The sequence below is a fragment of the Dendrobates tinctorius genome, unplaced genomic scaffold (assembly GCF_039654945.1).
Source record: "Dendrobates tinctorius isolate UK_male_01 unplaced genomic scaffold, ASM3965494v1 ptg000107l, whole genome shotgun sequence".
In the NCBI taxonomy this organism is placed as follows: Eukaryota; Metazoa; Chordata; class Amphibia; order Anura; family Dendrobatidae; genus Dendrobates; species Dendrobates tinctorius.
Genome location: NW_027361775.1, coordinates 8,361,247 through 8,387,147, shown reverse-complemented (window position 1 = coordinate 8,387,147; position 25,901 = coordinate 8,361,247). Strand labels below are relative to the sequence as shown.

The window sequence follows — 25,901 nt, the reverse complement described above, 5'->3', positions numbered from 1 at the left end:
ACATGATCTGTGTTTGGGCTGTGTCTTACTATTACAAGAAATTCAAATGATGATTATTTTTCATTTAGTATGGATTTTTTTTTTTCTTGCTAAATTCTACTCCATGTTCAAGCAGAGTACATCATGTGTTAGAGGCACACATGCTTACAGTCAATGAAATGTGATCTGTTCCTTTGTAGTATGGATGACGCCAATGATGACAGCAAGATGTCTGACCTATTATCATACTTCCAGCAGCAGCTGACATTTCAAGAGTCCTCACTTAAATTGTGCCAGCCAGAATACGATGTCAGCCAGACTCATATTTCAGGTGTGTGCAGTACATTTTTTATTTCATTTCTATATCGCTCTGTGATTTGGCTTTGGTACTGCTTATTTTATAAGAAATTATGTAATACTGCAAGAATTAAACTTTTCAAGCAAAAAGTAATTTGTGCCTTATTTCAGCCGTTTATATTTTACTCTGAAAGACTGCAACATTTCTGAGAAAACATACTTTGAGGAGGTATGTGTCTTTGCTGACTGGTCCGAGGCTGGTGACCATCAGCTTCTCCCTGTCCTGCTTCCCAAGGTTGACTGATCAAGGAGTAACATCCAGAGCAAAATTCTCATGTAATCAAGAGGGAGCTGGAGGAATGCAAAACGTTTGTGAGCAAATTGACATACATGTAGATCAGCGCTGGGAGGGGGCTCCAAACCTGAGATTACTTAAGCGCCACATGCAGTAAATGCTGGTTTTGTGCTGGCATCTGTTTCTGAGCTCAGATTGCTGCTGTTAACTATTTGGATGCCACTGTCAATCTGTGAGATTGACATTTAAAGGGAATCTGTCACCCCTTTTTTCGACTATGAGCTGCCGGCACAGACATGATGAATTACTGAATGCTGTAGATAAGCCCCCGATGTAACCTGAAGGAGAAGAAAAAGGAGTTATATTATACTCACTGGGGGGCGGTCCGGTCTTGGTCCGATGGGTGTTGCGGTCCGACGCCTCCCATCTTCTAACGGTGACGTCCTCTTCTTTCCTGCCTGTCGTGGCTCCGGCGCAGGCACACTGCTCTGCCCTGTTGAGGCCAGAGCAGAATACTGCAGTGCGCAGTCGCCGGACCTCTCCCGGCGCCTGTGCACTGCAGGATTCCGCCTGCGCCGGAACCACGACAGGCAGCAAAGAAGAGGACGTCACCGTTAGAAGATGGGAGGCACCAGACAGCGACACCCATCGGACCGAACCCCTGGGTGAATATAATCTAACTCTTTTTTTTTTTTCTTATCTTTCAGGTTACATCGGGAGCTTATCTACAGCATTACAGAATGCTGTAGATAAGCCCCTGATGTCGGTGCCGGCATCTCATAGTCGAAAAATGGGGTGACAGATTCCCTTTAAATAGATCGGAATGGGCTCGTAGCACCTGTGACGCGATTGTGGTTCTCTGATGGGTGGCCGGGGAACCTGTTGAAGGCCCCTGTTGTGACCATGTTTGTACACCATTGAAGCTGCACCATAGACCGATCTTCATAAAGAGACAGCTATTTGCACTGTTTACAGTAAGACTATTGTGTATAATATTAGCGTGCAGATGACTTGCAAGTTCAAATCACCCAGGTAGACTAAAAAGTGGAGTGGGGAAAAAAAACATTGTTGAAAATGTTAACAAAAAGTTAAAATCTAAATATTTGAATCACCCTTTTATTCTGTTAACACCTTAATGACTACCAATATGTCTTTTTACTGACCGGATATATGAGAATAGCATCCCCATTCAGAAGACAGTCCAGCAGCTGTCGGCTGTACACTATGGCTGACAACGTGCTGCATTAGCCACAGTCAGTATTGGCACCGTCAATATCTGTTTAACCCCTTAGATGCTGCTGTCAGTGGTGATTATATGATATAAATGGTTGAGTGTTTGGGCCTCCTCTTTAACCCCATTGGTACCCTGAGATCATGATTGTGTGGTCCTGATGTTTGCCATGGCAATTCACGGCCAAATAACGACCTTAGATTCTGCTGGCTATAGTAACATGTTCAGAAGTTACCGACATTTAGGTAGTAAGAATACACATTCCTGTCATGTCACTTTGCATTAATTCTGAAAAGCACCTGAAGGGTTAACCGCCTTTCCGACCTGTGACGCTGCGTATGCGTCATAAAAACTTGTAACTTCCTGACCTGTGACTCAACATGTGTGTCATGGCGGGACCGGGGTCACTGAAATGTCACCCAGCCTGCAGGTACAGGAGGACCTTTACGTGACCCCAGTGGGTTGGCTTTGCCTCCCCCGCCCCCCCCCCCGTGGCTACGATTGCTCTGATTAGCTGATTCACTTTCAACAGTCATTCAGAGCAATTGTAATATTTCACCAATGAAACGTGGTGAAATATTACAATCCAGCCATGCCCGATGCTGCAATAAAATCGGCCATGGCTGGAGACCATGATCTACCGCTGCCACCGACTTACGGCCGCGATCTGCTGCTGCCGTCAGTATTTCATCCCCTCCGTCCTTGTCCTGTCCTCCGCTCCCCTCTTGTGCCCTCCGCTCCACCGGCCGTCCAATTGGGGTTAGGGATGTGTTGGAGTTAGAGTTGGGATTAGGGTTAGGCTTGTGGTTATGGTTACGATTATGGCTTTGTTAGGGTTAGAATTGAGGGGGTTTCCACTATTTAGGCACATCAGGGGCTCTCCAAACGTGACATGGCGCCACCATTGATTCCAGCCAATTTTGCGTTCAAAAAGTCAAACGGTGCTCCCTCCCTTCTTAGCGCCGACGTGTGCCCAAACAGTGGTTTAACCCCAACATATGGGGCATCAGTGTATCAGGAAAAATTGCACAACAACTTTGGGGGTCTAATTTCTCCTGTTACCCTTGGGAAAATAAAAAATTGAGGGCTAAAAAAAATCATTTTTGTGGAAAAAAAAATGATTTATTTTCACAGCTTTACGTTATAAACTTCTGTGAAGCACTTTAGGGGTTCAAAGTGCTCACCACATATCTAGATAAGCTCCTTGGGGGGTCTAGTTTCCAAAATGGTGTCACTTGTGGGGGGTTTCTACTATGTAGGCACATCAAGGGCTCTGCAAACGCAACTTGATTCCCACAGACCATTCCATCAGTCTTCATTCCAAAACGGCACTACTTCCCTTTCGAGCCCTGATGTGTGCCCAAACAGTGGTTTCCAACCCCCACATTTGGGGTACTAGGGTACTCAGGACAAATTGGACAACAACTTTTGGGGTCTAATTTTTCCTGTTACCCTTGTGAAAATAAAAAATTGCAGGCTTAAAAAAATCATTTTTTGTGGAAAAAAAAACAACTTTTTTTTTTATTATTATTTTCACGGCTCTGCGCTATAAACTTTAGTGAAACACTAGGGGGTTCAAAGTTCTCACAACACATTTAGATAAGTTCCTTGGGGGGTCTAGTTTCCAAAATGGGGTCACTTGTGGATGAGCTCCAATGTTTAGGCACACAGGGGCTCTCCAAATGCGACATGGTGTCCGCAAAAGATTGGAGGTAATTTTCCATTCAAAAAGTCAAATGGCGCTCCTTCCCTTCTGAGCCCAGCCGTGCACCCAAACAGTGGTTTATGACCACATATGAGGTATCGGTTTACTCAGGAGAAACTGCCCCACAAATTTTAGGATCCATTTTATCCTGTTGCCCATGTGAAAATGGAAAAAAAATTGGTGCTAAAAGAACATTTTTGTTAGAAAAATTAAAATGTCCATTTTTTTCCTTCCACGATGCTTTAGTTCCTGTGAAGCACCTGAAGGGTTAATAATCTTCTTGAATGTAGTTTTGAGTAGCTTGAGGGATGCAGTTTTTAGAATGGTGTCACTTTTGGGTATTTTCTGCAATATAGACCCCTCAAACTGACTTCAAATGTGAGATGGTCCCTAAAAAATGGTTTTGTAAATCTTGTTGTAAAAATGAGAAATCGCTGGTCAACTTTTAACCCTTATAACTTCCTAACAAAAAAAAATTTTGTTTCCAATATTGTGCTGATATAAAATAGGCATGTGGAAAATGTTATTATTAACTATTTTGTGTAACATAACTCTATGGTTTAACAGAATAAAAATTAAAAATTGCAAAATTTTCGCCAGATTTCCGATTTTTCTTTTCACAAAAAAAGCAAAAATTATCGACCTAAATATTTACCACTAACATGAAGCCCAATATGTCACGAAAAAACATTCTCAGAATCGCTAGGATCCGTTGAAGCGTTCCTGAGTTATTGCCTCATAAATGGACACTGGTCAGAATTGCAAAAAATGGCCAGGTCATTAAGGTCAAAATAGGCTGGGTCGTGAAGGGGTTAATAAGCTACCTGACAGCAGTTTTCAATATGTCGGGGGTGCTGTTTTCTCGTTCGCCTTATTGGAGGACACAGAGACCATGGGTGTATGCTGCTGCCACTAGGAGGCTGACACTATGCAAAAAAAAAAAGGTTAGCTCCTCCTCCGCAGTGTACACCCCACCGACCGGCAGGGAATTTCCTCAGTTTAGCTTAGTGTCAGTAGGAGGTGGACACGGGTCCTTCATTGGACCCATATCTACCTCGATGTGCGTCGTTCCCTTTCAGGTCTTAGGCGGGATACAGTGTGAACAGTCACAACTGTACTCCCACAAAGAGACTGAGTACGGCGTGTACTGTCACCCCGTATCCTCATAGCTCTCCAGGCGGACCACGGGCTCAGCACAGGACGTACCAGCGAAAACGGATGGTCCTTGCCCCCTGCCTCCCACCCACTCGCCCACCAGAGCCTGTCGGTTGGACGAGGCGCGAAGACGGAGGACATGCACAGACAGCGTGGGATATGGAAGGTACCTTTATTGGACCGGAAGAAGACGCCACCCAGAGTTTCCACAAGGACGTCGGGTTGCGGCGCCAAAGTAGCGCCGCAGGTTATCAGCGGCCGGCGCTTCCCAGTTGCCGCATCCCTTTTGGCCCCAGCTGCGGTGCGGGCTTTCTTCACCCCACCGCCGGTATTCTTGCGTAGGGTTGCGTCTGGGAGGGCTAGGGCGGCGTCTTCTTAGGGGTGGGCGCGGCTGCGCCGCAGTTCTTCCGCGCCGCCCTCTGCTGACAGGCGGCCGCCGTGTCTAATTTAGCCCCCGGCTTCAGTTTGGGCCTTCGCGCCCGTCGCGGCCACGCCCCCGTCCGCTCATAGGCCGTTGCCTTCCTAGGCCCTCCCACCGCCTCTTCAGGCTTGTGGCTGGGAAGGGGGGCGGGTTTTCCCTCTGGGGAGGCGACTAGCTCCGCCCTTCTTCTTGCACAGAAACCGTGCTTTTTACTTCCTCTCGTCGGGCTGTCGCCATCTTTGCAGCCTGACAGCCGGAGACTAAAGCAGAGACCAGCGCTTCCTGTTGGTCCCTGGCCAGTTGCAGGAGCCTAATTCATCTCTTTTGGGGTCACCAGACCGTGAGTACTTCTGCATCTGCAGACTGACACCCTACCCTGCCTTTCTGTCCCCCAACCTTCCGGCAGTTCCGCAGGTTTTTATCTTCTCTTCCTTCACCATGTCTACTTCTAAGCCTGATCGTGGCTGTCCGCTAGTCCCCATGGGCACCCTAGTCCAGTTTTTCGCATGCTCCTCTTGCAATCGCAAACTTCCCTCAGGTCAGCCTACTCCCATCTGCCTGGACTGCAGCAATCCCGTTCAGCATGACCTCGTCCAGGAACCACTTATTGCGCCACGGGAAAGCGAACCACCCATTCCTGGCTGGGCCTCGTCTCTTTCACAGTCTGTGGCAGACCTCACCAGGGTGTCTCAGTCCCTAGTGGCCGTTCTGGACAAGTTGCCCCTGGACACTAATGCAGGGTCCAGCAGGTCACAAGATGCTCCATCTGAGCCAGCTAGCAGAAGCCGCAAAAGGCCCAGGCAGGATCTCCGGCCGGAATCCTCTCCTGGCCCCTCATCTGCACCTAGTCCTTCCCAGCAGTCGCCCTCCCGTGCCTCCTCACCCGAGTCAGGTGAAGCGTTCTCTGATATGTCTTCTGAAGGGATTGTAGAGCTGGAATCTGGCCAGGACGTGGACATGAAGGTTACAGTACAGAACCTCATCGCGGCAATTAACCACACCTTCGAAATCTCTGACTTCCCTGCGAAATCCTCAGATCAGGAGGTTTCGTTCAGACGGGAGGAAACACCCTCCAGGGTATTTCCTTTTCATTCCGAGTTTGGAAAGATTTTTACAAGAGAAAGGGAAGATCCGACCAGACGCTTTCAAAGAGGAAAGCGTCTCGGCGTACTGTACCCGTTTGGTAAAGAGCTCACGGATAACTGGTCTGCCTCTGCCTCGGTGGACCCGCCCGTGTCCAGAATGTCTAATAACACGGTTCTCCCGCTTTCAGGTGTGGCATCTTTAAAGGATTCTAATGATGGAATTATAGAATCCCTGGTGAAGTCTGCCTTTGAAGCGGCTTCGACGGCGGTATGCCCAATCTTTGCTTCATCTTGGGCAGCAAGGGCCATAGCTACTTGGGCAGAGGATCTTCGTCTGGGCATCCTAGGGAAAGCACAACCAGATCGATTGGCCGATCTCGCCAATCAGATTTCCCATGCGGGGGATTATTTGCTTTCTGCTTCATTGGATGCCGAATCCTGCACAGTTCAGGCGTCAAGCAACGTCGTGGCAATCCGAAGTACAATTTGGCTCAAAGCCTGGCAGGCGGACTTGTCGTCTAAAAAGTCTCTTACTAATCTGCCTTTTCAGGGAGTGCGCCTCTTTGGTTCCCAGTTGGACCAGATTATTAAAGACGCCACCGGAGGCACGAGTTCTCTCCTCCCTCAGTCCAAACCTCGCAGACCTCCACTAATGCGTGAGTTTCGACCCGTTCGGGCTTTCCGCCGTTTCAATACGGCGGAGACCTCCTCCAACCAACAAAGGCCGCAGGCACGCCTAGATAGGAAGAAAGTTTCATTCAGACCCACTCCCTCCTGACGATCCCACTCTTCACAGGGCAGACCATCCAGATCCAGATCTGGACGGTCCACTTCAGCATGACTATCCTCGGACTCCCGAGGGTCTCTTCCAATTGGGAGGTTGACTCTCTTGTTCTTCAAGGATGTCTGGCTGGCCTCAGTAGAGGATGCCTGGGTCAGGGAGGTCGTATCGTCGGGATACAAGATAGAGTTCGTCTCTCTTCCACGGGATCGTTTTTTCGAATCCCGTCCTCCAAAAGATCCAGCCTTGTTCCCGGGGTTCTTTATGGCCATCGCCTCTCTCCTCAGTTCCGGGGTGATTGTGCCCGTTCCCGAATCGGAGCGGTTCACAGGGTTTTATTCAAACCTATTCGTGGTGCCGAAAAAAGACGGGGCGGTTCGACCCATCTTGGATCTCAAGCTGCTCAACAAGAGAGTCCGGCTTCGCCGATTCCGGATGGAGTCGGTTCGTTCGGTAATCGCTTCCATGGAGGAGCAGGAATTCATGTGTTCAATAGGCATCCAAGATGCCTATCTACATGTTCCCATATTCTCCGGACATTAGAAGTTCCTGCGTTTTGCGGTTCGCCAGGAACATTACCAGTTCGTTGCGCTGCCCTTCAGTCTCGCCACCGCTCCCAGAGTCTTCACGAAGATCATGGCTGCGTTGATGGCCTTGTTGAGGATCAGAGGTCTCGTTCTTTTTCCGTACCTCGACAATATTCTTATCAAAGCTCCCTCTTTTCACCAGGCGCACCTAAGTTTGAAGATCGTCCTAGACACTCTTTCCAATTTCGGGTGGATCGTCAACAGGAAAAAGTCCTGTCTGGTTCCTTCTCAACGCCTTGTGTTTCTGGGCCTACTGTTCGACACTCGTCGGTCAAGGGTCTTTCTCCCACGAGAGAAGATTGTCTCCCTGCAGCAGGATGTACGATCGCTGCAGACCACACGATTTCCGTCCCTCCGAACAACCATGAGGGTCCTGGGAAAGATGGTGGCGGCGATAGAGGCAGTTCCCTTTGCCCAATTTCACGCCAGACCTCTCCAACACGCCATTCTGTCGAGGTGGAACAGGTCTGCTCTGTCACTGGATCGCCCTGTTCGTCTTTCATGCCGGTTCAAGCGGTCTCTCAACTGGTGGTTGACGTCACCTCTCATCCTCTTGGGGCGGTCTTTTCTTCCCATTCACTGGCAGATTGTAACAACGGATGCCAGCCTCCTCGGATGGGGGGCAGTGTTCCGCAATCACACTGTTCAGGGTCGTTGGTCGACTCGGGAATCGGCCCTGCCGATCAACGTCCTAGAGATACCAGCGATTTATCTGGCTCTCGTACACTGGGAGAGGCTCCTCAGGGGCCTGCCTATCCGGATTCAGACAGACAATGCCACAGCGGTGGCATATGTCAACCGTCAAGGAGGGACACGGAGTGCCTCAGCTCTGGCAGAGGTGTCCAAGATCCTTCACTGGGCAGAGATTTCGGTACCGACAATCTCCGCGGTACACATTCCCGGCGTGGACAACTGGGCCGCCGATTTTCTCAGCCGCGAAGGTCTCGCTGCAGGAGAATGGTCCCTACATCCGGATGTATTTCTTCAGCTTTGCTGTCGTTGGGGAACCCCGGACGTAGATCTGCTAACCTCTCTCCTCAACAGGAAAGTCCCACAGTTTGTATCCAGGGCTCGAGATCCTCTCGCAGTGGGCGCCGACGCTCTGGCCATTCCTTGGTCGCAGTTTGAGCTCCCCTACCTGTTCCCTCTCCTGCCTCTTCTTCCCAAGCTGTTGAAGAAGATCAAAGCAGAAGGAATTCCAGTCATTCTCATCGCCCTGAATTGGCCCAGAAGGTCTTGGTTCGCGGACATTGTCAACTTTCTCGCGGACGCCCCCTGGAAGCTTCCAGACAGGGCAGATCTGCTGTCTCAAGGCCCGATTTGCCACCCCAATTCTCGGCCGCTCAATTTAACGGCGTGGCTGTTGAGACCGAGGTTTTGAAACGAGCAGGATTCTCCGGTCGAGTAATTCATACCATGATCCGAGCCAGGAAGCCATCGTCTTCCAAGATTTACTACCGTACTTGGAAGGCCTATTTCACTTGGTGTGAGGACAATAACATCGCGCCCATGTGCTTTTCGCTCCCTTCCGTTCTGGCGTTTCTCCAGGCAGGGCTGGATGCGGGGCTTGCTCTCAGTTCCTTGAAGGTTCAAGTTTCGGCGCTGTCCATTTTATTTCAGAAGACGTTGGCCTCCCGCCCTCAGGTCAAAACCTTTCTTCAGGGCGTGGCTCACAAGCCTCCTCCGTACCGAGCGCCCGTGGATCCATGGGATCTTAATTTGGTTCTTGAGGTTCTGCAAGGTTCTCCTTTTGAACCTCTCAGGGATGTTTCCCTTTCTCTCCTTTCTTGGAAGGTAGCTTTTCTGGTGGCCATCACTTCCATCCGGCGCGTGTCGGAATTAGCGGCTCTTTCTTGCTGCTGTCCTTTCTTGGTACTTCACCAGGACAAGGTAGTTCTACGGCCTCCGCCCTCTTTTGTTCCGAAGGTGGTGTCCTACTTTCACCTCAATGAGGATATTGTTCTGCCGTCCTTCTGTCCGAGTCCTACTCACCCTCGGGAGCGGTCCCTGATCAAGCTGGATCTGGTCAGGGCGATGAGAATCTATCTGTCTAGGACGACTTCCTTGTGGAAGACAGACTCTCTTTTCATCATTCCAGATGGGGTGCGGAAAGGTCACCCGACTTCCAAGGCTACTATTGCTCGCTGGATCAGATCGGCAATTTTGGAGGCCTACCGGGTTAAGCATCGAGTGGAATCCGGGAATCAGAGCGCACTCTACCCGGGCAGTGGGTGCTTCCTGGGCGGTACGCCACAGAGCCTCCGCGCTGCAGCTTTGCAAAGCTGCAACCTGGTCATCGGTTCACACGTTTGTGAAATTCTACAAGGTCCACACCTACGCTTCAGCAGATGCCAGCCTAGGTAGGAGGATTCTGCAGGCAGCGGTGGTGAGTCCACTGGCCTGATGGAAGTTTGTTTCCCACCCCAGGGACTGCTTTGGGTCGTCCCATGGTCTCTGTGTCCCCCAATAAGGCGAACGAGAAAACAGGATTTTTGGGTTGCTTACCGTAAAATCTGTTTCTCGGAGCCTTCATTGGGGGACACAGCACCCTCCCATGTTCTACAACTCCTGTTCTTGCTTTGGTTGATTGGTTACAGTTGAGTTGTTTGTTCGGTTCTCAATCTATTCTGTTACTTCTCCTACTGCTTTCTCACTAACTGAGGAAATTCCCTGCCGGTCGGTGGGGTGTACACTGCGGAGGAGGAGCTAACCTTTTTTTGCATAGTGTCAGCCTCCTAGTAGCAGCAGCATACACCCATGGTCTCTGTGTCCCCCCAATGAAGGCTACGAGAAACAGATTTTACGGTTAGCAACCGAAAAATCCTGTTTTTAAAATATCACTTTGGGAATTTTCCAATATAGGACCCTCAAGGTCACATCAAGCCTGGATAGGCCCCTAAAAAATAAATTTTGTAAAATTTCCTTGAAAAAAATGAAAAGTTACTGTTAAACCTCCTAAAATGCTAACAAAATAAAATATCATTTTACAAATGGTGCTGATGTAAAGCAGGCATGTGGGAAATGTTATTTATTAATGTTTTTTTGTGGTATGAAATCTGGACTAAAGGGATAATCTTACAAAGTTTGAAAATTGCAATTTTTTTTACATTTCTGTCAAACTTCTGATATTTTTAATAAATACAAAACATATATCTAAAATTTACCATTATCATAAATTATAATGTGCCACGAAAAAACACTCAGTGGTATTTGTTGAAGCGTTCCAGAGTTATTACCACATAAAATGACACTGGTCAGATTTTTTTAAAAAATTTGGCCCGGTCACTAAGGGGTCAAAAAGAAATAATTAACCCCTTAGTGACAGAGCCAAATTTTTTAAAATCTGACCAGTGTCACTTTATTTGGTAATAACTCTGGAACGCTTCAACAAATCCCAGTGATTTTGAGATCGTTTTTTCGTGACCCATTATACTTTGTGATAATGGTAAATTTAGGTCGATATGTTTTGTTTATAAAAAAAATCAGAAATTTGAGAAAAATGTTTAAAAAATTGGCAATTTTCAAACTTTGAATATCCCTTTTAATCCAGATAGTCATACCACAGAAAAACATTAATAACATTTCCCACATGCCTGTTTTACATCAGCACCATTTGTAAAATTTTCTTTTGTTAGCATTTTAGGAGGTTTAAAAATGTAGCAGCAATTTTTCATTTTATCAAGGAAATTTACAAAATTTTTTTAGGCACCTATCCATGTTTGAAGTGACTTTGGGGAATCCCCACAAATTATACCTTTTTAAAAACAGCACCCCCCTGACATATTGAAAAACTGCCAGGTAGTTTATTAACCCTTCAGGTGATTTTCAGGAATTAATTCAAAGTGGCATGACAAAATGAAAAAGTGTATTTTACCACCTAAATGCTGCTAACTCCTGTACATGTTACTATAGCCGGCAGACTCGGGCCGCTATTTGGTTGTGAATTGCCATGGCAAACATCAGGACCACACAATCGTGATCTGAGGGCACCAATTGTGATAAAGAGGAAGCCCCCACACTCTTCTAACCATTTATATGATTTAGTCACTATTGACAGCAGCATCTAAGGGGTTAAACAGATATGGACGGTGCAAACGCTGATCGTGGCTGATGCAGCAAGTTGTCAGCTATAGTGTACAGCCGACAGCTGCTGGATTGTCACCTGTGTGGGGATCTTCATCTTTCACCGAAAGGAAAAACCAAAAATGTTTATCAAAAGGCTCTTGAATGAGTTAAAAATAAAATACTCTCAATACTTGGGTAATCGTGTAGTTAATTTGTGTTGCAAATCTGTAGTGTTGAATATATGATGTGAAATGTTTTTATGTGCAATATAATCATTATAATTTGTTATAACTAACCGCAGTTGGTTACTATGCCCAGGCAACGCTGCGCTCTTTAGCTAGTGTAGTTATATAGTCTGTAGGGCTGTTCACATGTCTGTTTTATTTATATAGTTGCGCCCTCTATTGGCCATGGATCTAACTTGCCCATTAAAATAAGTAAACCCATAAGAACAGATAGCACACAGATGTCATCCAAGGGCTGTCCGTTTTTTACTATTTAATGGGTAGGATAGAGCCAGCACATGGATGAAAAATTACGTAAACTTTGAAATACAGTTTATACTGTCAGTTTGGGCTGACAGACTCCTTTTTAAGGAAAAATGTTACCTAACGTTTCCAGTTCAGCTGTGCCCTATTGCTTGACATAACAGTGCTTTCATTTACCATTGGTGTAGCGTGGATGTTAACTGATCTTTTGTTTTTGTGTGTTTTAGTGCTCCCTATGGAGGTACTGATGTATATTTTCCGCTGGGTGGTTTCCAGTGAGCTTGACCTCCGTTCATTAGAACAACTATCACTGGTCTGCAAGGGCTTTTATATTTGTGCAAGGTACTTCTTCCTATAATGTGAACATCCACTTACAAGAGTTTTACAAACATCTCAGATTTAATTTTATGCTAAAAAAAAATTCTACATTTTAAGTGCTTGCATTAGATAATATAAAGTTACAAGAGGAGACATACAAAATATTCTACCCTTATTACTTTTGTACAATTGGCATGTTTCTCTGGCTACCTTTTGCCCACAATGCTATAAAATCGTCCTGCTCTTTTCAAACTGGTTACATATTAAAGGGATTGCCCACTGCTTTCATATTAATGACCTATCTTTCCCTTGATTAGCAGCAGCGTCGCAGTAACTGGGAAAAGACACTTAGCAGGGTCCAGTGCCCCCTCTGATCTGGATAGATAATAACGAGGTAGTGGGCAACCATAGCAGTGTCATTAGTGATGTTCACTGTCTCATGTACCTGTCCACGTCTCTCAGCATGGGGCAGCATTTTTTAGTACTTTCTCAGATGTGTTTCAGACCACCTCCCAGTCCCAGTATCGCAGACCTCAGCTCTGATATGGGGTGTTTTTAAGCTCCACTGAGAGTATGCAGAGGTAATATTAAGGGGCAGTTAATCATTCTCTGCCGGTACTGACATTCAGTTACTGTCTTTAGTGTGTTTTAATAGCTTTCTTATGTTTTTGGAAACTAAAGTATTTTATATTTTTATATTGCAGGGATCCTGAGATCTGGCGCTTAGCTTGCTTAAAAGTCTGGGGTCGAAGCTGTGTGAAAATGGTCCCATATATCACATGGAGACAGATGTTCCTAGAACGGCCACGTGTCCGGTTTGATGGTATGGGTTTGTTGCAATTCAGGATATTAGATTTGTTTTGCAGATTGTAAATATGTCTAAGTTTTATGATCACCATGCACCTAACATGTCTAATGACTGCCACCAGAAAATACAGTGCATCAATATTGTTCTTTTAGTATTGTGATTTTTGGGGTATGTTTTTTTTTTTATTTTTTGTTTGTGATCCAGTTCAAAAGTTAATTTTGTATCCCAATATAATGCCCACACATCACGGGCTCGTGATCTACTGGTTGCCTACCCTGCTTTACACTATGGACTAACATTTTGTTCAGACCTCACTATTTCCACGTTATCTATGTCCCGATCATATGCAATGTATGCTATCGAATAGCAGATACATGTCTTTAACAACTACTGCAAATATATGTGTATTACATACATTTTATATATTTGCAGTAGTTGTTAAAGACATGTATCTGTCTGTCTATGTAATACAGTTTTTTTTGCTGATACAGTAAAAAAAATGCTCCATTTCCCAAATATTTCACAAAAGAATTGAAATACCTTTTACATTTTCTTGGAATATATTGCTGATGTATGAAATATTGTGTGTTTCTAGGTGTATATATAAGCAAGACCACATACATCCGCCAAGGAGAGCAGTCTCTGGATGGATTTTACCGGGCTTGGCATCAAGTAGAATATTACAGGTATTTTTTTTTAGTTACAATTTTACTCCTTGTTCATTATAGTGCAATATTGATTTTTTTTTTTTAAAATGTAAACCCATAAAATAACAATTTTCTTGATTTATTTGATATCTTCTTTGTGTCATTCCTTTATTTGTTCAAATATTTCTTTATAGATATATGAGGTTTTTTCCTGAGGGGCAAATTATTATGCTTACCACCCCAGAGGATCCCCAAACAATTGTACCTCGATTACGGACAAAAAATTCACGGTAAGGTTTGTTGCACTTTTTATAGAAGACTTGTAAACGTAAGAAAATTTCTGAAAATATACATGATCTACAGAATATAATGTTCTTTATATAGTATTTCTGTTTTGCATAATCCAGGAAACCAATAATAGCACATAGTCATTTTGCCTTGTATAAATTCTATGTGCTATTATTGGTTTAGGTGTTAACCATATCCACCTTGCATAGCTTGTTGATATTGTGCTTACAGTGTCCATTTTATATGTTGGTTTATATTTGCACCTTGGGGGACTGTAGCTCTATTATGGATGTCATGTTATGACTAGAGTTGAGCGATACCGTCCGATACTTCAAAGTATCGTATCGGATGGTATCGGCCGATCTTTAAAAAAAGTATCGGTATCGCCGATTCCGATACCGGAAGTCCCATTCAAGTCTATGGGACTTCCGGTATCGGAATAAGAAAAACCCTTTCCTGCCCTTGTACAGCCTCTCTGGGGTCTGTACGGGCCTTTCGGGGGGCTGTGCCGGCCTGCCAGGGGGTCTGTGCAGGCTCCGGTGGTCTGTGCCGGCCTGCCGGGGGTCTGTGCAGGCTCCGGGGGGCTGTGCCGGCCTGCCGGGGGGCTGTGCCGGCCTGCCGGGGGGCTGTGCAGGCTCCGGGGGGCTGTGCCGGCCTGCCGGGGGGCTGTGCCGGCCTGCCGGGGGGCTGTGCCGGCCTGCCGGTGGTCTGTGCAGGCTCCGGGGGTCTGTGCAGGCATCGTCCGATGGGACTACAAGTCCCATCGGGCGATGCCTGCTACCATGACAGTGATTGACACATTAGCCAATGATGGGACAGTAGTAGTCCCATCATCCGGCTAATGTGTTAAATGTAAAAAAAAAAAAAAAAAAAAAAAAAATTACATGCTACATACATACAACATGCATACTACATACATGCTACATTCATACTACATACTACATACATGCTACATTCATACTACATGCAACATACATACTACATATATACTACATGCATGCTACATACATACTGCATGCTACATACATACCACATATATACTACATACATACTACATGCATGCTACATGCATGCTACATGCTACATACATAACACATATATACTACATGCATGCTACATACATACTACATGCTACATACTACATATATACTACATGCATGCTACATACTACATGCTACATACATACTACATATATACTACATGCATGCTACATACATACTGCATGCTACATGCATGCTACATACATACTACATGCTACATACATACTACATATATACTACATACATACTACATACATACTACATGCATGCTACATGCATGCTACATACATACCACATACATAACACATATATACTACATGCATGCTACATACATACTACATGCTACATACATACCATATACATACTACATGCATGCTACATACATACTACATGCATGCTACATATATACTACATGCATGCTACATATATACTACATGCATGCTACATACATACTACATGCTACATACATACTACATATATACTACATGCATGCTACATACATACTACATGCTACATACATACTACATATATACTACATGCATGCTACATACATACTGCATGCTACATGCATGCTACATACATACTACATACATACTACATGCTACATACATACCACATATATACTACATACATACAATACATTCATACAATACATACATAGACATACAGTACATATAACATAGAGTAACATACTTACCAATACTTGTCACATTGTTCCCCGAAGCCATTGTCTTTCCGGAATAAATATTAACATAACAAACCACAAAAATACTCACCCACGATCCGAAGCAGTCCACGAGTGTGTCCCACGACGATCTTGGGTAGAGAACGGCAGCATCAGATGATGCTGCCGTTCTCTACGGGCTGCAGGAATCCAATGACGGAAGGTAGGTATCCTTCCGCACTGTATTCCTCCGCCACTTAAAAAAAAAAAAAAAGTCCCTAGTCTCACTTTATGCCATTGCTGTGTGGGAAATTCCCACGCAGCAATGGCATAAAGTGAGACTAGGGACTTTTTTTTTTTTAAGTGGCGGAGGAATACAGTGCGGAAGGATACCTACCTTCCGTCATTGGATTCCTGCAGCCCGTAGAGAACGGCAGCATCATCTGATGCTGCAGTTCTCTACCCAAGATCGTCGTGGGACACACTCGTGGACTGCTTCGGATCGTGGGTGAGTATTTTTGTGGTTTGTTATGTTAATATTTATTCCGGAAAGACAATGGCTTCGGGGAACAATGTGACAAGTATTGGTAAGTATGTTACTCTATGTTATATGTACTGTATGTCTATGTATGTAGTATATATGTGGTATGTATGTAGTATATATGTGGTATGTATGTAGTATGTATGTAGCATGCATGTAGTATATATGTAGTATGTATGTAGCATGCATGTAGTATATATGTAGCATGTATGTAGTATGTATGTGGTATGTATGTAGCATGTAGTATGTATGTAGCATGCATGTAGTATGTATGTAGCATGCATGTAGTATGTATGTAGTATGTATGTAGCATGCATGTAGCATGTATGTAGTATGTATGTAGTATGTATGTAGCATGCAGTATGTATGTAGCATGTATGTAGTATGTATGTAGTATATATGTAGTATGTATGTAGCATGTAGTATGTATGTAGCATGTAGTATGTATGTAGCATGCATGTAGCATGCATGTAGTATGTATGTAGTATGTATGTAGCATGCATGTAGTATGTATGTAGTATGTATGTATGTAGTATGTATGTAGCATGCAGTATGTATGTAGCATGTATGTAGTATGTATGTAGTATATATGTAGTATGTATGTAGCATGTAGTATGTATGTAGCATGTAGTATGTATGTAGCATGCATGTAGTATATATGTAGCATGCATGTAGTATGTATGTAGTATGTATGTAGTATGTATGTAGCATGCAGTATGTAGCATGTATGTAGTATGTATGTAGCATGCATGTAGTATGTATGTAGCATGTAGCATGCATGTAGTATGTATGTAGCATGTAGTATGTATGTAGCATGCATGTAGTATGTATGTAGCATGTATGTAGTATGTATGTAGTATATATGTAGTATGTATGTAGCATGTAGTATGTATGTAGCATGCATGTAGTATGTATGTAGTATTTTTTTTTTTTTTTTTTTTTTTTTTTAACATTTAACACATTAGCCGGATGATGGGACTACTACTGTCCCATCATTGGCTAATGTGTCAATCACTGTCATGGTAGCAGGCATCGCCCGATGGGACTTGTAGTCCCATCGGACGATGCTTGCACAGACCCCCGGACATCAGCACAGCCCCCCGGCAGGCCGGCACAGCCCCCCGGCAGGCCGGTACAGACCCCCACAGGGTGCACAGACCACCGGCAGGCCGGCACAGCCCCCCGGCAGGCCGGCAGAGACCCCGGGCAGTCCACACAGCCCCCCGGCAGGCCGGCACAGCCCCCCGGCAGGCCGGCAGAGACCCCGGGCAGTCCACACAGCCCCCCGGCAGGCCGGCACAGCCCCCCGGCAGGCCGGCAGAGACCCCCGGAAGGCCCGAAATGACGGCGCATCATGATGCGCACACACCGCGCATCATGATGACGTCAGGCCGTCAATCAACTGAACTTCCGATTCCGATGCCGAATTCCGATATTGAAAAAATATCGGAAGTCGGTATCGGAATTCCGATACAGCAAGTATCGGCCGATACCCGATACTTGCGGTATCGGAATGCTCAACACTAGTTATGACTTTTTCAATGTTTTTATATGGTGTTGCTCTTTTGTAGCCAATAAAATGTGTATATATTTGGTGATCCTTGTTATGGTCTGTAGCTTTTTTTCTCTTTCTATTTTTCATATTGTGTTGATACAGACCACAGGTGTATCCCTCAATATTTTGTGGTGCCCTCCTTTTCTCTATTTATTCAGTAGTATACGTTCATCATGTGATAATTGCAGTGGTTTTCAGTCCATGGGATGCAACTTATTGTAAGATGCATCTTGGATTTAGACATCAGTAAACCTATTTTTGGCTTAGTAAAACTTCCCTGGTCGTGGACGTTAGCAGATAATGTGTTATAGGGAGGTGATGTTTTAGGAAGGTAAAGCCATTCAGCTCCTGCTTGTGTTTCTCTGCAACATTCATATTTATACACTCAATGCTGCAGTTTACACTGCTGCATGCACAGTGGACACACACATCTGTTGCACAAATCCGTACATACTGTATACACCAAATTCTGCAGCACACATTACTGCTGCTTGCACAATAAATACACACACAAATCTGCTGCATAGAAACATTGACAAATTCAGTGCTGTAGACATGTATACTCAGCTCTGCTACATAAACAGATACAGTGGGGGAAATAAGTATTTGATCCCTTGCTGATTTTGAAAGTTTGCACAAAGACATAAACATTCTATAATTTTAAGGGTAGGTTAATTTTAACATTGCAAGATAGAATATCAAAAACAAAATCCAGAAAATCACATTCTATAAATTTATTTGCTTATATGCATTTTGCAGTGGGAAATAAGTATTTGATCCCCTACCAAACGTTAACAGTTCTGACTCCTAGAGATCAGTCAGACGCTTCTAATCAACTTGTTAACTGCATTAAAGACAGCTGTCTTACATAGTCACCTTTATAAAAGACTCCTGTCCACAGACTCAATTCATCAGTCAGACTCTAACCTCCACAACACGGGCAAGACCAAAGAGCTTTATAAGGATGTCAGGGACAAGATCATAGACCTGCAAAAAGCTGGAATGGGCTACAAAACCATAAGTAAGACGCTTTTTGATAAGGAGACAATTGTTAGTGCAGTAGTAAGAAAATGGAAGAAATACAAAATGACTGTCAATCAACATCAATCTGGGGCACCATGCAAAATCTCACCTCGATCATGAGGAAGGTGAGAGATCAGCCTAAAACTACACAGGGGGGGACTTGTTAAGGCTAGTTTCACATTAGCGTTTACGGCCGCAGCGTCGGGCTGCGCACGGCCACCGCTAAGCCCCGCCCCTGCCGCGCCTCCACCGGTAGCTCCGCCTACGGACGCTGCATGCGTCCTGCGTCCCCTATCTTTAGCACTGGGGATGCAGGCCGTGCGCAGGTATGCGTTTGGCGGCGCATGCGTCCTTTTGACGCTGCGCCGACCAGCGCCAAACGCAACAGGTTGCAATTTGGTGCGCTCCTTGACAACCTCCTTCCTTCCCTCTACCAGGACATTAAAAAAAGGGTCGTGGCTCGGTCTTCCAGCAAGACGATGACCCTAAGTATGCAGCCAAGGCAACAAAGGAGTGGCTCAAAAAGAAGTACATTAAGGTCATAGAGTGTCCTAGCCAGTCTCCAGACCTTAATCCCATAGAAAACTTATGTAGGGAGTTGAAGCTCTGAGTTTCCAAGCAACAGCCTCAAAATCTTAATGATTTAGAGATGATCTGCAAAGAGGAGTGGACCAAAATTCCTCCTGACGTGTGCAAACCTCATCATCAACTGCAAAAAGTGTCTGACTGCTGTGCTTGCCAACAAGGGTTTTGCCACCAAGTATTGAGACACACACGCACACTACCAGGCATAAAGTCTCATTCTTTATACTCCAATTCCTACAGTTAGATGACTGATTACCTGTCCAGGATATCCTGGAGGGACCTTTATCTCCAGTGTTCAGCGGTGTGCTTTGTCACAACCTGCAGCAAGGTGAGGACTATGCAGGTTTATAGCTCCCAGCCAGTCTGTATCCAGAGGGACTTTCCCGAATCTGCAGAGCTGTCCTGGGAGGACGAGGGTATGACCCAACTTCAGCTCTACCTGTTTTCTTAGGACACATGTACAGCTGAATAACCAGGTTGCTAACAGGTCCTTCTTCAATCTATCTAAAACAGACAATTCTGTCAGGTCGTTTAGGTCTTGTGACCGGCAGTGGGGAAGAGGAGAAGGGTACAGACAAGGTGTGTATATGTATAATATGTGTGTTTGTACACATGGCAGAGCTGAGTGCGCGTGTGTACATAGCCCAGCTGTATGTGTCTGCATGTATATAGCAGAGCTCTAGAGAATAGCTATGGAGCAATAAGGTGCTCACAATTTTTAAATGGATTTATTTCTTGCTACAAAGTGGGGCCCATTCTGTATATGTGGGGCACATGCTTTATATCAGAGGCTATGTGGTGCTCACGCTGTACTTGTGAGGCTCACACTATATGTAGATAGGCTGTGTGGGGCTCACACTCTATATATGGAGTCTGGCGCTCATATAGAGGTCTGTGTGGGAGTTCGCTGTATATGGAGGGCTATGTGGGGGCTCATATTGTATATAGGCTTTTGTATGTAGCTTCGTACAGTATATGAGGGGGGCTGTGTGCCCACTCCTGGTCTACACTCTTGAAAAAAAAAGCCTTTTTTGAGTCTTCTTTTGGACTGATTGTCAGTCAAATGAACAAGCAAGGCTGAAAAACACTCAAAAGCTGGGAAACGTCCCTTATTCACCTTAGTAGTAGATCTGTATAAATTATCTGTAGAGGACATGTACCTGGCAGTATCTATAGGAGACTGTATGCACAGCAGTTGGGAAGGGATGCTACTTTCTTGAAGCCTATGAAATAGGGAAAGACACTAGGGAATATGGGTTGTCCAGGCAGGGCTTAAGAGCAAATTGCTCAAAAAGGTATGAGAATCTATTCTATTCTATTTGTAAACCCTGTTTTTCGGTGATTCCTTTGTATCCCCGTTCATACTGCATCCATACACACAAATGATACACCATTTGGAAGGTAAAGTTGCCCCCTTCAGCAAGAAAAGAGCCACCAAACAAACCACACATCCACGATTTGATCACAAAATACAGTTTAAACATTAATTTTTATAAACCTACAGTAAAGAAAAATGACCTGCAGGTGACACCACAGTACCCCAAAGCACACTAACAAAATATTTGTATACATTCACTTTTTCTGGGATTACTTTGCCTCACACACCCACATGATACACCATTTGAAAGGTTAACTTGCTTCCTTCTGCAAGAAAACAGCCAAACAAACCACACATTCACGATTTTATCACTAAATACAGTTTAAACATTCATTTTCATAAACCTGCAGAAAGACACAATAACCTGCAGGTGGCACCTCAACCGGAAAACATTTTTTGGCCTCTACTTATCAAACCAATTTATTGTATTACCAATCTACATAAATAAATACCTGTCTGTGTTCATCGAAAGAAAAAAAAAAAAGGTTGAAGTCAGCTCACTTTTCTGCTGTGTGCAGCTTGTCTCACCATCAGCCAACGCCCTGCACGGATCCAAGCGAGCTTAAGGAAACATCAGTACAAAAAATGGAAGGATCCAGCGATGTCGGGTGGTGGTAAAAACAAATGTTTGTTGTCAGAATGGCATTAAAATATTCTCAGGCACATAATGTCTGGCAGCACAGCTGTGTTTCCATGCAGTGTTGCCAGACATTATGTGCCTGAGAATATTTTAATGCCATTTTGACAATAAATATTTATTTTTAACCGTCACCCGACATCGCTGGATCCTTCCATTTTTTGTACTGATGTCTGTGTTCATCAGCTCATGAAATACATATACATTTGATCAGCTTGCTTTTTCTGAAATTGCCTGCACTCTCGATGACTAATGTGCGAAAATTTCGCATGGGCCAAGCTAGTTTATGTAATATTTTACAATCTTCGAGAATTTGTTTTTTTTTCTTATGGATATTAAAAAAAAAAAATATGTAAAGGTAACATAACATGATTAAAACCACAGGTCAACTTTTACCAATACATCCCCTTAAGTCTTTAAAGTCACTGTGAATATAAAGGTTACGGTAAATTGGCCATATTTGTCAGAACTATGACAGGACTAGGAGTCAGATTTATTGAAATCCAGACATTTTGATCTTTTACCCTGATGGAGTTGTATATTTTTATGCGTTTGTCTTTTGTATAAAGAAGAAAGGCCTACTTTGTAATGGCTGTGACAACACGTATAAAATTGTTCTTTTCCGCATCAACAGTTGTCACTAATTTTATACAAGCATGCAGTTTCGAACCTGTTAATTCACTCTTGCTCTGACGTGTTGTTTGTTTCTGCCATCCTTACTTTTGGGTGATGTAGGGTATTGTAGCCATGTACATCAGCAAAGATCAGTATGCACTTGCTAAATTCTTTTTCAAATTCCACAGAACTGATGCAATGTTGCTTGGCCATTATCGTCTGTCACAAGATACAGATAACCAAACCAAAGTTTTTGCAGTAATAACCAACAAGAAAGAGGAGGTATGTATATTTATTACTAGTGATATTGTCACTAAAGTTCGGAGGTTAGAAATAACTTTATTATGACCTGACAGTTTCATTAGTTTTATTCATGCACATTTATTTGTGACAAACTATATTCACACACAGTCAAAATTGTTGGTACCTTTCATTAAAGTAAGGAAACCCCACGATGATCACTGAAGTAACTTGAAACCGATGAAAAAAGGAAGTTTCAATTTAAACTTACTGACTATCACTTAATGAAAATCAGACATTGCTTTTTAATTGTAGTTGAACAACAACATAAAAAAATAATGGCGATGCAAATAAAAGATTTCTGTAACTGTCAATGAGACTTCTGCACTTGTCCACAGGTATTTTGGCTCACTCCTCATGAGTAAACCGCTCCAGCTGTCTCAGGTTTAAAGGGTTCCTTCTCCAGACTGGATGATCCAGCTCCTTGCACAGATGTTCTATAGGGTTTAGAAATGGGCTCATGGAAGGACATTTCAGAATAGTATAATGCTTTACTCTTAGCCATTCTTGAATGTTTTAGCTGTGTATTGACTCATTATCCTCTTTGAGGACACATAACATGTGACATACACCAAGCTTTCTGACACTTGGCCGCAAAATTTGCTCCTGACTTCGTTGATAGTCTTGAGATTTCATTTACCCTGAAAAAAGCAAACTCAAAACTTAACGGAGCCTCTTCCATGTTTCACAGTAGGTACAATGTTTATTTCTTTTGTACGCTTAATTTTTGCATCTGTGAACACACAGCTGTTGGGGCTTGCCATAAAGCTCCAGTTTTGTATCACCAGTCTATAGGACATCATTCTCCAGGAGCTTTGTGGCTTGACAATATGTAATTTGGCAAATTCCAGTTTCGCTTTTTTTATGATTTGTTTTCAAGAATGGTTTCCTCCACGGTTGTCTTCCATGCAGTCCACTTTAGCCAAGACAGTGTTGGTTGGTACAATCTGACACTGATGTACCTTGATCTTGGAGTTCACTTCTAATCTCTTTAGAAGTTGCTCTGGGTTTTTGTGGTTACCATTCATATTATCATCAATATTCCTATTTTAACCTCAAATGTCCACAGGACTTGTTTCCAAAATGCAGTAGGCTTGTTTAGATGTTCTTTTGCATACTTCTGACTGAATTTTATGGTGAGGATGCAGGATAGCTTTCTTTATAGCTTCATTGGTTGACACAGTAACCATTGGTGGATGCTGCTGTCGCTAGGAGGCGGACACTAGGCAAAAAAAGCAAATTAGTGCCTTATTAGCAGTATACACCCAACAACTGGCAAAAAGCTCATCAGTTTAAGCTTAGTGTCATTGGGAGGCAAACCTGTATCTGATCCCAGGTCCGTTTTTTCCTTTTTAGGTCACCCTGTTGTTTTCTATTAATCTTTTCCCCTTTTTCTTTCAGGTTTCCTTCTACTGCGTAACAGGGTGTAATATTTCACCCTGTGTTCTTGCAATCGTGCGACTGAGAAAACATTGTGGGTCATCCACATCGTCAACTCTCTGTCCAACAGAGCAGGCCCTTATCCCCTATCACCTCATGGTGCTTCAGGGTGATTTCTGATTGAATCTCCTGCTTTGTGGCCTCCACCATTTTCAGAGTGCTAGGCAGCTGTGTAGAAGAACCCATTGCTGCTGATTTTTGGCACAAGGTTAGAGGAGGCTGAGTTTTATAAAGCTGGGAAATTTACATCACCTGGCTTTTCCTAATGGTGATGGTGAACAAGCCATAACCCTAACAGGCTAATTAAAGTCTGAAACTCTGTTCAAAGTTATCTGAGCATACAAATTTCCTTGGGTGCTCAAACTATTGCAAAGGCCCTTTTTTTGTAATTTTTAAAATATAAAAAATGCAATTTTTTCCACCTAAAATACAAAAGAATCTTTAGCTCTTTTAGAGATCATTTCATCTTCAACTTGTTTAACTGTTCACATTAACAGTCATTTTGACCAAACTTTTACATGCGACTCTATTTCCAACTTCAGAAAAAGGAACATAGATCTTTTTGGAGTTGGTCTTCTAGCATTCACCTTTTAAAATTTTTGTCTATAACTTTCTAATTCGAGACAACGCTCCCCTTAGCTTTCTTTGGTCCATGTGTGTGGTACACTCCATGATACCGAACAGCATAGTGGCTACTTTTGCAGACTGACTTATTACAAGTTTGTAGACATCTGTGATGCTAATTACAGGAGACACTTAGTTTAATATGTCCCAATGGTCAAATTATTTTTAATCTTTCTAGGGGTACCGTCATTTTTGTCCAGGTCATTTTCATTATTTTGTGTTGAACCACAATTCAGACGCAACATCTGATTTACATTAGTTGATCTTCAGTAAATTTAAATTACTTTTGTTAGTCTCACATTATTTTAGTGACCATTGTGGGTTTACTCTGTCGCCTAATTGGGGGACACAGAACCGTGGGTGTTATGCTGCTGTCCACTAGGAGGCGACACTATGCATAATCTGAAAAAGATTAACTTTGGCTCCTCCTCTGCAGTATACACCCCTGGACGGCGTCAGCCTTCTCCAGTTTTTGCTTAGTGTCGCACGGAGGCACACCTTTTTTCTTCCGTTTTTTCCTTTTTTCGTCCGGAAATACAGATGAAGAAAAGTGGGTCTCCAGCGAGACTCCCGGCATGGCTCCCTCCTCGGTCCCCTATCAGGGGTACCCGGTTGAGGTCGAGGTGGCTATTCCCCATGTCGCTCCCTCCCCAGTCCCTCGGGTCCTGGTTCGAGGTCGAGACCCCCCTCCTTCCCCAACCCCTTTAAGGGGTCTGGGTTGAGGTTGAGGCGAGGATGAAGACCCCCTGACGGTGACAGACGCACCCTCCCTAATCCCCCGCAGGGGGCATTAGGTTGAGACGCCTCAGGTAGGGTCGGAGATCAGGCAGCATTCTGCAGCTTCCAGGGACCCCAGGCCGGCTGAGGGATCCTGTTGGGGCCGGGGGAGGGTGCGGACTGGATGGTACAGCAGAGACAGGGCTTTTCTGCATCCCTGTCTCTGCAACAGCAGCGGCTCCATAGCGCTTCAGGGGCCCCCCATATAGAAACCGCTACCCCTGCTACCCCCACCGCTATCCAGTCGACCATTCTGGGGGGGTCTGGTACAAATCCGCCCCCCCCCCCCCCCCCCCCCCGGACTACCGCGCCGCTCTGGAGCCCTCCTGGGCATCAGGCCTCTAATTTAGACCGCCTTTTCCCCGCCCCCCGGATGACCAAAATGACACGCTGGAGTGTCATAGAAGGGGCGGATTGAGGCAGAAAGGGCGCGTTTTTACACAGCCCAGTGCACCCTTTTCAGCTCTCCGCCCCCTCCTCCCTCTCCTCAGAGTCCCGGTGGCCATTTTTTCTGGATGAGATCCAGGAGAGGAGCATCACAGCGGTCTCCGGGGGGCACAGAACTGGGATCT

The 25,901-nt window shown here is 44.4% G+C and overlaps 1 protein-coding gene across 3 annotated transcripts in view; it reads left to right on the top strand.

Moving 5' to 3' along the window:
- FBXO9 (F-box protein 9) overlaps positions 1–25,901 on the top strand; it is a 49,053-nt gene that overhangs the window by 15,876 nt on the left and 7,276 nt on the right. For all 3 annotated transcript variants that reach the window (XM_073589163.1, XM_073589161.1, XM_073589162.1), the window contains exons 6-11: positions 180–310; positions 12,317–12,431; positions 13,112–13,230; positions 13,811–13,901; positions 14,057–14,152; positions 22,377–22,470. In XM_073589163.1, coding sequence (XP_073445264.1) covers positions 180–310; positions 12,317–12,431; positions 13,112–13,230; positions 13,811–13,901; positions 14,057–14,152; positions 22,377–22,470 — 646 coding nt within the window. The remainder of the gene's footprint in view (positions 1–179; positions 311–12,316; positions 12,432–13,111; positions 13,231–13,810; positions 13,902–14,056; positions 14,153–22,376; positions 22,471–25,901) is intronic.